The sequence below is a fragment of the Dermacentor variabilis genome, chromosome 1 (genome assembly GCF_050947875.1).
Source record: "Dermacentor variabilis isolate Ectoservices chromosome 1, ASM5094787v1, whole genome shotgun sequence".
NCBI lineage: Eukaryota > Metazoa > Arthropoda > Arachnida > Ixodida > Ixodidae > Dermacentor > Dermacentor variabilis.
Window position 1 is genome coordinate 143,701,670 of NC_134568.1, and position 15,438 is coordinate 143,717,107.

The 15,438-nt window shown below is 50.4% G+C and overlaps 2 protein-coding genes across 2 annotated transcripts; both read right to left on the reverse strand.

Annotated features, from left to right (window-relative positions):
- Positions 1-246: 246 nt before the first annotated feature.
- LOC142587277 (condensin-2 complex subunit D3-L-like) lies at positions 247-1,883 on the reverse strand. The gene is made up of 3 exons (XM_075698172.1): positions 1,170-1,883; positions 322-556; positions 247-266 (listed from the first exon to the last, which is right to left on the reverse strand). Exons 1-3 carry the CDS (start codon positions 1,881-1,883, stop codon positions 247-249), a joined length of 969 nt encoding a protein of 322 aa, XP_075554287.1.
- LOC142587331 (condensin-2 complex subunit D3-like) lies at positions 1,883-2,788 on the reverse strand. Its single transcript, XM_075698277.1, has one exon. It carries the CDS (start codon positions 2,786-2,788, stop codon positions 1,883-1,885), a length of 906 nt encoding a protein of 301 aa, XP_075554392.1.
- Positions 2,789-15,438: the final 12,650 nt, after the last annotated feature.

Here is a 15,438-nt window from a genome sequence, read left to right on the forward strand (position 1 = left end):
AGGGCCCCTTAAAGAACCACACGGGATACAGCTACTGGCATCATTTGTAGCAATAATGCCACAGTGAATCTCGAGGTGATATCCTTGTATTCAAAGCTTGCCCGTAGAAGAGGACGTCTCTGACCTTGGGGCGTAGGCTCACCATTGCCATTCTGCTGTTGAGAGGTCTCTTCCTCGGATGCCACTTGTGGTAGCACCACAATGCAGCGCCACTTGTTGGACTCTTCCTTGAGCTACCGCGCTGTGTCAAGCACGTGCCGTGAAACCTGAGCTCCGGTTTCACGGCACGTGCAGGTGCCTTTGGTGTTGCGACCGCATTGCCCTTGGTGGCGGCCTCCTCCTCTTCCTTCCGTTTCAGGCACCGCATGTCAAAAGCAATCTCGCTGGCCAGCTTCTTGTCCGCCGACAGCATCTCGTCGACCTGCGCATTGTAGTCGCGCATGAGCTCGCGCAGGAACATGAGCAGTGACCGCATCAATGGTGACCGGGCGGCCTCCAACTTGTTCTTGAGAGCAATGACCACAGAAATCGCGTTCTCCACCAAATTCACCCGCACCTGCACAAGCGAGTACGCAGATGCTTAGTAAAAACCCCAGCAGGTTGGGGGAGCTGGCACACCGGCATCTTTAGCTAGAGCATGAACGCAAAAGACAGGAGTACAGTAGAGAGAACGCACCACAACACGCTCTTGTGCGGCATGTTTTCTCTTCCGTGCTCCATGTTTTATGTTCACACTGTAGTCACAGATGTAGCTGAGCAAGAGCTGTGCCACATCGTCACAACGGGCCAGTACAAGACACCTTAATCAACTACTACCCTTGCAACATCAACGCGCAGTGACAGTGCACTACCACAGCTGGCCCTAAGCAATGCGACGTCTATTCATTTGTATACCGACGTGCTCCAAACTTGTAGAGGTGATTTGTATCGTCAGTGAAAGGTTAAAAATCTAGAAGAGGTTCCTCCAACAAAAGCACCTGCTCTCCGGCTCTCCGCACTTCTGGAAAGTAGTTCCCTTAGAGGCGCAACAGCAAGTCGATGTGTGTGACGAGTTTCACGTCAGCAAATTAAAATATAAACTGCAGCATGGACAACTAGGAAGCATACTTGACAAAACAGCAAAAAGCTGGTAGGTTGATTACAGCTCAGACCTTAAAGAATTTACTCACCACAGTGCTCAGTATTGTTTTGCGTGTGGTGTGCAGCAAGGCCTGGACAGGGTTCTCCGTAGCTGCATCCTCAGCTGCAGCTGCAAAGGCACCCAGCTTGATCTCCTTGGAGCACAGCACCGACAATGCGTCATGCAGCAGCTCAGGACATTCCTTTTCCATACCGGAGCCAGTGTTTGTCTCGTCAGCACACGGCACAAGCACACTATGGGTCAGCGCAAGGGTCAGCTTGAACCTGTCTTCACCCGGCATGTTGAGCAACATGAAGCAGTACAGAGCCGTGCGCTGGTCCCGCCGCCCCTTCCCTTCAAGGCTGAACAGGCGCCGGTCCCGCTCGGTCATCTCAACGACGTTTTCCTGTGACGCCTCGCCGCTGCAACCGCGGTAAGAGTTGAAGTAGCAGAGGCACTCAACGAACCGGTAATAAAAGAGATGGTTATTTCGCTTGAGCACGTAGTCCACCAGCCCGAACTCTGCCAGCTGGCGAATCTCTCGCTCATCGTCAGCAAGGGCTGAAAGTAGCCGGTAAAAGAGCTGTCCGTGCAGCTTGACAAAATCCTGCTGCAGCAACTGCACTAGGCATGTGACAACCAAACTGCGAATAGCTGGAACCGAGTCTTTGATGCAACGTGTCACGACGGGTAGATACGGGTCGACCAAGACGGCGTAACGCTTGCACATGTCAGTCAGTGCAATTATCAGGTTGGCTCGCATCATTGGATCCTGGCTGCACGAGAGGGAATTCCCATGATTGGCACTACGCTCTTCGCAAGCATTTCATTCTGTGTGCATAGCATACCCATCACGATCACCGCATGGGCACGCACGCGTCCAGTAATTCGCAGGCAGCTCTTTCCACAGCCAGACTGTCGTGCCCGGGAGCGCTTCGTTCGTTTCTTCTTTATATCACCTCTCTTGGCGTCGGGTTCCGACATGGTCTCTGGGCTCTCCGAACAGGTCACGCAGGCGTGAACCAGGTCGTAAGGCTGGCTCGAGACAGCGCAAGGCGCAGGCTGAGATGCCTCCCCAAGGAGCACGAGATGGCGCACCAACTGCTCTTCCAGAATTGTGCTGTCCTCATCCTTGGTTCCCATGACTGCCTGGTAAACGAATGTCTGGCAATTGTCCAGCATCTGTTTGCACCATACTTGGATGGCACGCTCACCAAGTTCAGGCCGCTCCCGATGCACATTACGCTTGAGAATGTGCAAGCAGTCTACCGTGCGAGTAATAACCTCCACGGGGAGACTCAGCTGAGATAGCCGCTGCTCCAGGTCTGCAATCAACTCTCCGAGCGCATTTGAAGGCAAGTGGCAAGAAACTTTCTTGAGCACAATGAGCACGTTGTTGACTGTCTCTTTGGAGGCGCGCAGGTTACTTGACCCTTCTGGCTGGTCCTCCCACTGCTGCTTCCAGTAGTTGAAGGCGAAGTTGCCCTGGCCAAGATCACAGCAGAGAGAGAGCTTGGAAAGCAGCAGCCAGACTGATGCATCATTGGGACCTCCAATGTAAGTTTGCAGGACGTTCAGCTTGTTAGGCCGCAACTTCTCAGCACGATGCACCTGCAGCACAGCTTGCTGGAGGTACTTGTGGTGCTCATGAAACGGACCTTGAGACATCTAAACATGGGAAGTATTAACAAAAAATAATTATGTGGTTACGGCTGGAGTATACTATCAAATGTAAACCAACGCTTAACAATGCGCACAACAAAGCTACACTAGAAAGCAGTGGCATCGGTGTAATGTTGCACTAAACGACCATATCAGCAAAGGTAGCACCTGATGGTTGGAGACTGTTGTATGACACTGTTTGCATGCACTCAGCCAAAAAATGATACTTTTGGCTGAGCGCATTCAAACAAATTCATTCGCTTGCCAACATGAAGCTACGGTGAAAAAGCCACCAAGCCAACATCACCACGAGAATACCGCAGTGAACAGCTATTCTGTGACGCCACACAGACGTCAAGAGGTGTCATTGCTATGCGACCAGCGTGAAGAAAAGGGGTTAACCGAGGGGCCCGGTTTTTATTAGTCATATCATAAGAAGCCAACAAACTTCTTATGTTGTGTTGGCGTCTTATGATATGCTATGCGACCAGTGCCTCTTTCGCACGAAACTGCATGCTGGTTGGTACCATCGCACTGCTGCCCTACTTCAACCTACAACATAATTTTCACCCTAGACCAACATAAATAAGGTTGTGTGCCTAAGTTATGGCAAAATCAAAACACATCGTCACCTGTAGAAGTACGAGAGAGCTCGAAATGGCTCTCCATAAAAGGAACGACTGCGCCATTGTACCGTAGGAGGGCACTGCCTGCTCAGTGGCCGGCACAAGCTGAATGCTAACCTACAACGACCACTACGGCCAATTCAGAGGCGCCGTTACTTTTTGGGGGGACACGGCGACCAGCGTCTCTTTCGCACGAAGCTGCATGCCGGCTGGTACCATCGGACCAGCCGGCCCTACTTCAACCTACAACATAATTTTCACCCGAGACCAACATAAATAAGGTTGTGTGCCTAAGTTATGGCAAAATCAAAACACATCGTCACCTGTAGAAGTACGAGAGAGCTCGAAATGGTTCTCCATAAAAGGAACGACTGCGCCATTGTACCCTAGGAGGGCACTAATTGCTCAGTGGCCGGCACAAGCTGAATGCTAACCTACAACGACCACTACGGCCAACTCAGAGGCGCCGTTACTTTGTGGGGGGACACGGCAACCAGCGTCTCTTTCGCACGAAGCTGCATGCCGGCTGGTACCATCGGACCAGCCGGCCCTACTTCAACCTACAACATAATTTTCATCCTAGTCCAACATAAATAAGGTTGTGTACCTAAGTTATGGCAAAATCAAAATTCATCGTCACCTTGTCAGATTTGGCGGTCGTAGCTGTAGGGGGTACCTTGACTCTTCGTCGGGACTTAGGCGAGCAGGATTTATTTACATTATTTACAGTTTAAACAAGACATACATCGACAGTCTAGCGTGACTCCCAAAATGGAGCCCGCAAGACAAAGCATACAGCAAACGAGCACACAACTCACGAGTACATTTCGAGCACAGAGCACGACGACGAGCACACTCTAGCAGCCGACAATCGCTGCTTATAAGCACTTGGTCCCCCCTTGATTCCAAGGGGACGGAAACGTTCGTCCAGTCATTGTAAACACGCCGCCTCACCCCGGGACGGCTTACACACACACACACGTACACACACACACACACACAGGTGCATGGCCCGGAGCCGACGTCAGAGGGGCTTCGTAGAACTCGGAGCCGACCCGGGTAGCGCGCCCGGGTAGCGCATTGTCTTGCGTCTTGGTCGGCGCGTGGGAAGGAGCCTACGACGACGTTCCCGCGGCAACTCCCCCACCCGTGGCAGATCAGGTCCGCGGTGGGGAGTTCGGTAACAATAGTTGGCCCGCCGAACTCATTCCGTCACAACGGCGACGAGGCTAGAGCGTAACGGTGGCGGTTTCAGCACAAAGCCTGCTTCGTCAAACGCATCCTAGCTGAAGCGACGGAGAGTGGAGGACGTGCGTATTGTCCCCGACACAAAGTCGACTTAGTCACGCCGTGGCTAGAGATTGGCGGCGGCGTTCCAAGATGAGGTTGCCACCGCTGGCGTAAATGGCTGGCAAACTTGCACTGCAGCTGGCCGTTCTTAACAGCGCCTCCATGGCCCGGAAAATCTCGACTGTCTAGTGCTGGCAACCGCTGGGCAGGAAGAGAATGGCTGGCGAGCAAGACGATGGCTTTGCTCTCTGTAACCCCTGCGCACTTGGAATGCCTTCAACAATCTCACAACTGGCACAGAAGAGTCGATCCCGGCAACACAATACCACTCCGCGTGCAAACGCCCGGAATCAGCTGTTAACCCACCAGGCTTCCTATCAAAATTTCCATGCAAGCCGCTTAACTTGGAATCCCAAATTTTTCCCCAAAATTTTGTGCCGCCAAAGCGAGCGTTCACGTTCCACCCCGAGTTTGACCAAACCAGACCGTCGCGCTGCATAAGAGCAAAGGTTTACGTAGAATTAAACCGAAAGCTTCTCAACCACCAATACCCAAACACAACTTAAGCAGCCTAAGTTCACGAACAGCCTGTTCTTACCCTATCGCAGTGGCGTACTTATCTCATGTACGGTTGCCACTGAACCTTCTGGCCAATTCCACAGGTACGTAATCACAATCGCGCAAGCTTTGTGGTCCCTATTCCGAACACGTACTTGCGTCGCACGCAAACGTTTCATCGCGCTTACTCACGCGTCTTTCTCTAGTCTAATCAGGACACGTAACTTACACGAGCAATTAAACTTGCGGAACTTACGCACTCCGCAGAACCTTTAAAATAATGCGTCTTTTAATAACTAGTTCCATGCACGCTTACTAGAGAAGTCAGAATACGGCTGCCCTCAACACACACGAGCAACCCAGTCAAACATTCTGCTTCCTTCCGTCCGCACAGGACAAGCGCTAAAGGAACTAAGAACGCCTCTCAGTGCATATCATGCACTCACTGAAAATCTACGCGCTTAACCTTAGAAAATAAAAAAACACATAAAGAAAGAAGGTTAACTAATACACACGCGCATTACGATAGGCCTCTCACCGATAACCTTGACACTCAGGTTACTCACACACACAAAAAAGAGCCTATCTACTCATTAATGAACACCCCGCGATACTACATGTTTACAAAAAAACGCGTCTTTCTAATCTCGAGCTTCTCAAACAAAACATAAACAGAGCTCATACCTTACATATTGAGAGAAATCCTAGTCTGAAATCGCGAAAATTTGCAAATGTTCAAAAACAAAACAAAACAACACGTTTTCCTTTTACGGAAGCTCTCTTGGCCTCCCGTTCCAAACGCTTACGACTGACTCATGCTTTTGAGCCGTCACACCACAACGACTGTGGTGTGAACCTCTCCTCTTATCCTTTGTGTTTCTGACTGGTTTTTTTTGTTCAAGTATGTACCAACTGGCCCAGATTTCAACCCTTCCCGAGGTGGTCACGGTCCGAAAGCTACTCTGGCTACCGAGGAACAACAAAAGGGCTGACTCACTACCAGCTCCCCCAAGACGTTACAGTCCCCTGCCAATTTGCGTCCTGGCGCCCCGCTTTCAACACAAACTCGATTAACCGCGTCACGACTCCCTACCACCTCATCTCGTCTTGCCACCTTGCGCTTCTTTGTACTACACGCTGAACTTCGAAAAGAACGACGGAACGACGAGGAATATAACTGTCCCGTGCCCTTTGTCAGCGTCCGTGCAGAACATGCTTCTCGGTCTCTCTTTGACCAGTGGCTCGAACGTTTATGATGCGTCAACATCGTCAACGACGACCGCACCTTTCTTTTCCTTGCGCCCTGGCTTTTTGCGTCTTTCGCTGTCTTTGGCTGCGCTACATTAGCCACCGCATTCCTATCTTTAGCGCGCTTCTTTCTGCGGCGCTTTTTCGTGAAATTCCCTCTCATGTCGCCTTCTCGCGCCTCGTGCTGGCCGGTACACAACTCGTCGGCCCGGATCGGTCTTACCCGCACAGTCTGAATGATTCCTAACTAAATCATCCCTCTCGTGGCTACCTAGACTGGCGGAGAGCCGCGCCGATCCCTGAACCATGCAGTGGTCTCCTATTTGGTGTGCTCCCCAGCAAAAAAATAAAAAGAAAACTGTAATCCGGTAAGCGCGTCTGGCTGCTCCGAGGTGGCGCTGTTAGCCAAGGCTCTTAAGGTAGGGCTCTATCCCAGCTGCTACCCACCCAGCTGTCGGTTTAGGCTCCTCTGGCCTCCTTGAAGCCCTTGAGTTCAGGGGTAGCAGGAGGAAAGTCAACATCTCCGCAATAGAGATTAGTAAAGCGCGATTGGAGGCTTGGTGACCGAGAAGTATGGGGACAACAAACAACGCAGGCGTGCAAAAATAGTCCGCAGTAATAGTTCAAAAATTTTGATGCCGGGAATTCTTTGTGTTTGTGTGCTTTCTCAAAAATGTAGGTAGGACATTCCGAAAAATAAGAAGTGCTTGGTGGCGCAACCCACCACCCCGTTACAAAGGAGACGCTCATAGTCAAAAATAACGTACAGCGCGAAGGACAAGGACTGCGAGGTACGACATACACAGCGCTGTGTATGTCGTCTCTCGCAGTCCTTGTTCTTCACGCTGTACGTTATTTTTGATCATGAATTACCAACTAGCCCAAGCAACCACCCTAGGACGCTCATAGCACCCATCCAGCCATCCATCTGGCACCTGTGAAAGCGGCCAACGCCGTAGAAGGTAGACCACGCGAGATCTCAACGTGCGCATTGCCTCTATTTTCACGTGTTGCGGAAGAGTTTTACAGGATATATCTCAGGCAATTTTTCAGCTCTGCCTCAAACATTTTGCCGTCCGAACCGTTTAGCCCTTTTGTGTCGGTATTTTATTCCGTACATTTCTATATCTTTATACACTGATTTTGTAGTATATATAGTCTGTACTTATAGTATGCTTATTATTCAATTGTTTTACAGAACCCGTACGGGTTTGCTTTGTAGCTTCGCGCTGCAATTCGGGTAGATGACAATTTTTCGCATTCTTGTAATATCTATAGTCCGTACTCATGTTACGTTTATTAATTAATTCTTTAAACAAATCATGCGTTGGCTCACATATGATTCATTTGTCAACTGATAGCTTTATCGTAGATGGCATAGTTTAATTGTTGTCGGCCTAATTGTCTTTTTCAATTTGCATTGTGGTGATTCAACGAGTGATATGGCTATTTTTGCATTTACGCATATTCTGTAGTGCACTGGTGTTTGTGTAATATTTAATAGTATCTTTCCGTGCATATTTTTTTATTGAAATGAACATAAAAGAAATGTCGCTCTATAATGGTGATGGCCACTCCTTTTCGCACAAACAATATATATATATATATATATATATATATATATATATATATATATATATATATATATATATATATATATATATATACAGAGAGAGAGAGAGAGAGTAAGAAAACAACATCTTAGAGCCAAAAATTCACAGCACACAGTTGTATACACACACGAACATATAGATATTCTTTAGTTTGATGTTGCGTGTTATCGCCCTGGCTGAATAATGCTTTTGTTACGGGGTGCTTTCTATTGCCTCGTTGACTAACGTTTGTTTTACCTTGCTGTAACTTTATTGCCCCCTTAGCAATATCTTTCACAAGGCATGTGAGGTATCCATAAATAAACATATTTAAAAAATGAATATATGGTAAGTAGACAAGGAAATCGACTAGTATGTTGTGTTCGATGTAATTAAAAAAATTAAGGGATTTAACGTGCCAAAACTACTTTCCGATTATGAGGCACGCCGTAGTGGAGGACTCCGGAAATTTCGACCACCTGGGGTTCTTTCACGTGCACCTAAATCTAAGTACACAGGTGTTTTCGCATTTCGCCCCCACCGAAATGCGGCCGCCGTGGCCGGGATTCGATCCCGTGACCTCGTGCTCAGCAGCCCAATACCATAGCCACTGAGCAACCACGGCGGGTCGATGTAATTAGCGATTTAATCATTATTGTTCTTAGTTATGGTAAAGCCTGCATGGACTGCAACTACATATACTAAAACGATCGAGTAAATAGTTGCACAATTTATAATTTCATGCTGGGTGTACAATTTCTCACTCCATCCAGCCTTGAGACTGCTGCACACAGCAGGCAATGGCAAGCAGATTCACGCAGCTGAACACCCGGATTTTCTTTAATCCACAATATATATATATATATATATATATATATATATATATATATATATATATATTAAAACGTGCTGCGCCTTTGCTGAAACATTCTTTGTGCATTTACACATTTCAACGACACTTCACCTTGAATATTTGGCTTTGGGCTGGCGGTACTTCATCTTGCAAGTTAAGTTTGTCCGTTTGCTGTCAAAGGCAACACTAGATAAATATAGAAGCATAAAAGTGTCATTTCTGTACTCTCCTATAACAATTTGAATGCTTTCGCTTGTGAGCGGATGCATGCATGTCAATACGTGCAACACTGGTTGCTGTCAGTAAGCAGGGTTAGAAATACAAAAATCAAATGGCAATTTGACCCCTATTACCGTTGGTGACAGCACGACGACATGCCACGGTGACGATTGCGGGGAAAAGTAAATAAATGGATAAGCCCCGCAATGTACTGTCAAAAACACGATGTAATTATGACGTACGCCGTAATGGGGGCTCCAGATTAATTTTAACTACCTGGAGCTCTCTAACGTGCGCCTAAATTTAAGTACACGAGTGATTGTAGCCTATTTCTGTGGGCGCATCATGCTATGCCTTGCTTCACGTCCTGTCACTACAGCAAAATGCATAGACGAAAGCACGTGCCGACATCAGCAGGCGACTCGTTCAATGCTTTGGAAGCAGCTCACAAAATGATAAACATACATATAACCCGCAAATTGTGAAGTATAGTGCGTTTCCGGCACATCACAAACTCTTGCAGAGATACAGGGTGTCCCACGTAACTTCAGCCAAACATTAAAAATATGCAAATGCCACGTAGCTGGATAGAAGCAATGTAATATTTGCCGTCGCTTGGATATGCTCAGATTAATTTTTTTTTCATTCCACCTAATTAGATCATTAGTCTCAATTAACTAAACTTTTCGAATATTATAGTTACATGAGAAGTGTCAAGGATAAAATTGTTGAGCAACATGACAAACTCCCGATACAGCTTTCTGTTGCTACAGGAAAGTGTTTTTCCGAGCGTGAAAGGAGCCCGCGAATACACACAAAGTACCTCCAGTGGCCAGTCGCGCGGCAATTTCACGTGTGTTCGTGGGCTCCTTTCACGCTCTGAAAAACACATTTATGTAGCACGTACTGAGCAACAGAAAGCTGTATCGGGAGTTTTTCATGTCGCTCTACAATTTTCTCATTTACACATTTCATCTAACTATATTTGAGAGGCCGGTTAATTAATTGAACCTAATTATCTTATTACGAGGAATGAAAAAACCAATTGAGTATCTCCAAGCGACTACCTTGGTTCAGTGCAGCTAGGCCGACTCGCAGTTATGCTGCATATTTTTAATGTTTGGCTCAAGTTACGTGGCGCACCCTGTATTCCACTTCTAGATGCCAACGCGAATTTGTGATAGTATGTGCACGTAAAAAAATAAGCGCGTTCTAGAATAAGTAGTCACCAGCATGCTCTGCGCCCCGCGTATACTGCCAGCGGTCATTTCATAATCATTAATGGATCACATAGCACCGCAAAAACATTTTTTTTTCCGCCTCATCCAAGCCGCAGCAGCAGTACCGGAGCGCCCGAAAGCCTCCGCGGTTGAACTCAAGTAGCTGAAAGGCCGCCGGTAACGATGGCTGACCCAGTACCAGCGCCGCAGGTGCGAGAAAGTCTGTCCGACGTACCTTCAGAGGCAAAGTTCTGACTGGTGTTGCAGAAGTCGCAGGGCGCGTGCCGCATATACTGAAAAAAGTCGCGGGGCGCGGTAGCGCTGAACTTAGCGTCACAAGTTGGTGACTGCACGCAATTATATTTATTCAATCGTGTTTTTTACTAATTGCAACAACGAGTCATTATTTCGCATTACTGGCGGCGCCTTCAAGACACCAAAGCGGCAATGGGGTCACCAAAGCTAGAACCCGGACTGGTCCGTGGGTTGGGGCTCGCCAAGGCCTGCGCGTGCCAGGGGTGTATATAATGATCGGCTGTCCGCGATAGCCGACAGCCATTTTTTTTTATGCGAACACCCCCGGGCACGCTTCGGCCTCCGCAGCCCCAACCCACGGGCCGCCCTGCTTCCAGCTTTGATCCCCCCGCTAACCCTTGGGTACCCTGGAGATACTGCGCCGCCTGCTTTATTATAACCTCGGGTGCTCTCCTGAGGCCTCCGTTTGCCGGTTACATGTGCCCTCCTGAAGCAGTGCTTGAAAAATCCAATCTATCGTCGCGACAAAAAAGCGACCCGCGACTTATACAACACCAGTCAGAACATTGCCCCTTCAGACACAGCTATCACCAAATGGGGCGTCCGCGCCCTGTTAAGAACGGCCAGCTGAAGTGCAAGTTTTGCCAGCCAGTTGCGACAGCGGCGGTAACTTTCCTGGAACGCCACCGCAAACCTCTAGCCACGGCGTCACTAAGTCGACTGTGTGTGAAGAACAATACGCGCGTCCTCAACTCGGCAGACGCCACAAAGACGAGGCTGTGAGCGAAAGGGGGTCCGCGTCCGGCGAGCGAAGCGATCGGACGCATGTCACCTCGGCTCCGTCATTTTTCGACAGGAGCCACGGACCAATTCGTCGAACCCTGCCAATTTTGCAACCATCGGACGCAGCAAGTTGCCCGGCACACAAGGACATCTCTTTCATCCAGGTGGGCCAAATTTTTCGCCAATTTAGAGCGGACTTTCACTCGTGCTTGGCGGCGCCGCCGCTAAGCCTAACGGCTGCACCGGCACCCGGCGTCGAAGAAGCCGCTCTCCGCACCAACATGGCGAACTCCCCACCTCAACGCGGCTACGACTGGAGGCCATGGCCTGGTCGACGATTCCTCAAGCCAAGGAACCCAATTCGGCAACATCGGACCAACTTCGGAACGAAAATCTCCTGCGTCTCATTGAGAGCCGCTCTCAGCGCCGGAACGCCAAAATGACGCCAGACGCCACAACGACAACCGGCAAGTCGACCTCACCTCAGCACGGTCCCGTCTCGCGTGTGGCCAAGGACCGCCAACTTAAATCCACATGGAGGCCCAAACCTCTCCCCAAGTTCCAACCCGACGATTTCGTCGTGATCATCAAGCCCCGAGCCGCTGTGGCCATCGGGAGTGCCTTCCCATATGGTGAGCTGGGCCTGGCCTTGCGTGCCTACCTCGGCGCGCAAATTGCGGCGGAACTCAGCTTCGTCTTTTCCCGCGAGCAAAATCTACTCATTGCGAGCACCAAGAACGCCTACGTGGCGGACCGCCTGCTTGGTGATTTCGTGATCAAATCGGCTCAGGGAGACGTGCCACTGCGGGGCCATCTCAAGAAAAATGGCGAAGAAATTTGCTACGCCGTCATCACTGTGGCAAATCAAGAAACAGGGGAAACTCTGAAAGACGATATCCATTGGAGGCATGGCACCATCTTAGAAATTCGTAAATTGGGAACCTCCAATAAGGCTCGCCTGAGTTTTGCCGGAAAAGTGAGGCCCCGGACAGTGAACTACAACTCGGAGATTGTCCAAGTGCAGCCCTACCTACGCACTATCCCTGCCTGTGGTGTGTGTGGCACCGTGGGCCATAGAGCAGACTCATGCCCAAATCCAATGCAAGACAAGTGCGGCCTGTGTGGACTGCAGGCTCCTTTCGTGGAAGGGTTGCAGGCCCCTCATGAGTGCAATCCGAAATGTGCTGTTTGTGATGGCGGCCATGCCACAAACTCCAGAGACTGTACCGCCAAGTACCGCCTCGACACCAAGGTGGCCGCCCAAAAGGGCGGAAAACCTGGCGCGACGAGGAAGAAGCCACGTCAGCAGCATCGCGCCACCGGCGGTGACTCAGCTCCCCGCGGTGGCGTCACCAACTCCAAGAAGCAAGCGCCCCCAAGCGGGCGTGACGCTAAGGGCGACCAAGCGCCATCACCGCCCCCACACGGCGGATCGGGGAAGCAAGCCCACTACCAAGGCGAGACCGGTGCCTGGGCAACTGCGGTCAAAAAGGGAAAACAGGTGAGCGGCTCGGGTAGGGTTGCCTCCTCCTCCCAACCACGTTCTCCTTCCCCTAGCTCGGCGACCGACGCCGAGCTTCACAACTTGATAGCATCTCTCCGGGTCCAAAACGAGATGCTACTTGCCAAAATTGAAGCCTTAGAAGCTAAAACCGCTGCTCCCCCCCCCCAATCTGCACCCCTAGCAGAAGCCATGGAGAGCGACGCGGTGGCGCCGGTGACGTCGGACGCCTTTGTGGCCAATCTTGAAGCCCGTCTTAGCGCCAAATTCGAGACCCTTATCGGGACGGCAATGGAACGCATCATTGCCAAGGTCATGGAGGCCCTTCCTACCATGATTGTCCAACATGTCGCGAATCTCCCCCGCACGTCTCGCCGGGCCGGTCCTCTTAAAGATGTATCCGGCCGGCCCTCCAAATCGTCGCGTCGAGCAATTGATCTGGAAGATGATGAGGACAGCTGCCCCCTATCAGGAGCTGAATTTCAGCCCCTGGTTGCTGGATCCGGGACACCTACCTTCCCTCCTCTAACCCCTAAATCCGAACATGGCGGGACAACCTCGGTGTAGGCGTTCCCCCTTATCTAAATTGGCATATCCTGTCACTGTAACTCAATGGAACTGCCGAGGACTACGGTCTCGTACTAAGCGGGCCAACCTTCGGCTTTTCCTTTCAACTTTTGAGCATATGCCCGCCGTGGTGGCCCTTCAAGAACCAAGAAGGGGCGCCACCTTAACAAACTATACGACGTTTCAGCAGGACCCCTCGTCTTGTATATGCGTTCATAAAAATTATACTGCAAATATGGTCGACTTAGACCTCCACCTTGACTTTTCCCATGTAATGGTGACTCTCCTCCCCCTCCGCAAACAGGACTCACCATTGTACATTCTAAATGTCTGCTGCACACCCAAATTGCCGAATGTATCATTCTCCGACCTTTTTAGCCGAGCGCTAAGAGTTGCGGGTCGGGACCCCCTCTTGATTGTTGGCGATTTCAACGCCCCCAGTCGAGTCTGGGGGTACCGGCGTGAAGAGAAACGGGGACGCATGTTTGCGGAGCTTGCGTCAACGTTGGGCCTCACTCTTCACACGGACCCCGTCCACCCAATATAGGCAATTTCGCGACACGGGATACGTGTCCGGATTTGACCTTTACCCACAACATTCAGTATGCAGACTGGGTCAACACAGAGGAAACCCTCGGTAGCGACCACTGCATCCTAAACACTACAATTCGGACCAAGCCATTAGCAAAACCCACAACACAGGCCCGACTCCCAGATTGGTCCAAGTTTAGGCAAAATTACAACACAGCGACATCTATACTCGAGCAAGGCTACCAGTCATGGTCCCAACAATTGGTGTCTAACCTTCGCTCCACCGAAACCAAAATTCAGCTTTCCGAGGCGGTATCGGATGCGGATAACCACCTCCTCCACCTCTGGAAAGTGCGGCATTGCCTCGTCCGCCGGTGGCGCCGACAAAAGCATAACCGCAAACTTAAGGCTCAAATTGCCGAGCTCACCCAGCGGGCGGCCGAGTATGCGGCCCAGCTCGCAGACGCCAACTGGGTGGATCGTTGCAACACGCGGCGCGGCAGATGTCAAGCAGGAATACCTGGCGGCTCTTCCGCGCCCTTATCGACCCAACGCAGACACGCACAGAAACTCATAAACATCTACAACGTGACATACACAGTTTTCACGGCAACACAACTCAGCTAGCGCACAAGTTACGGGACAAATACTTGTGCACTACCCAGGACCCCTGCGGATCGGCGTACTCTTATGCAGGTTCGGAGAACGCTGAGCTGGATCAGCCGTTCCAGCTCCACGATTTGCGGGCAGCCCTGGCGAAAATGAAACGTGGCACAGCCCCGGGTCGGGACAAAATTACAGTCAAATTACTCGCTAACTTACCCGACCCGGCCTACCAGTCCTTATTGGAGTACATCAATTCAATCTGGCTCGGGGACGCGCCACTCCCCAACGATTGTAAAACCGCTCTGGTTACTTTCATTCCCAAACCTGGCAAGGCCATCAACACGGACAACCTTCGCCCCATCTCTCTCACCTCGTGTGTGGACAAACTAATGGAGACGATGGTGCGTGACAGGTTGTCCGAGTTCATGGAAAATCAACACATCTTCGCAGACTCCATGTTCGGATTTCGCCCGCACAGGCCCGCACTGGATGTTCTGCTACAACTCAATCGGGACATCCTTGACCCGGTCGAATGCCCCCACAACGATAGGGTCGTACTCGCCTTAGACTTGAAGGGGGCCTTCGACAACGTTACTCACGAGGTAATGCTCACCCATCTTTCACAAACCGGCTGCGGACGCAACGCGTTCAGATACATTCGGCAATTTTTGACAGATCGTGACTCCTACATTAAAATCCAGGACACTGAGCACGGTCCCTTCCGACTTGGAACCAGAGGAACACCACAGGGTGCAGTGCTGTCTCCTCTCCTATTCAATCTGGCTATGATGCACCTGCCGGCCCAAT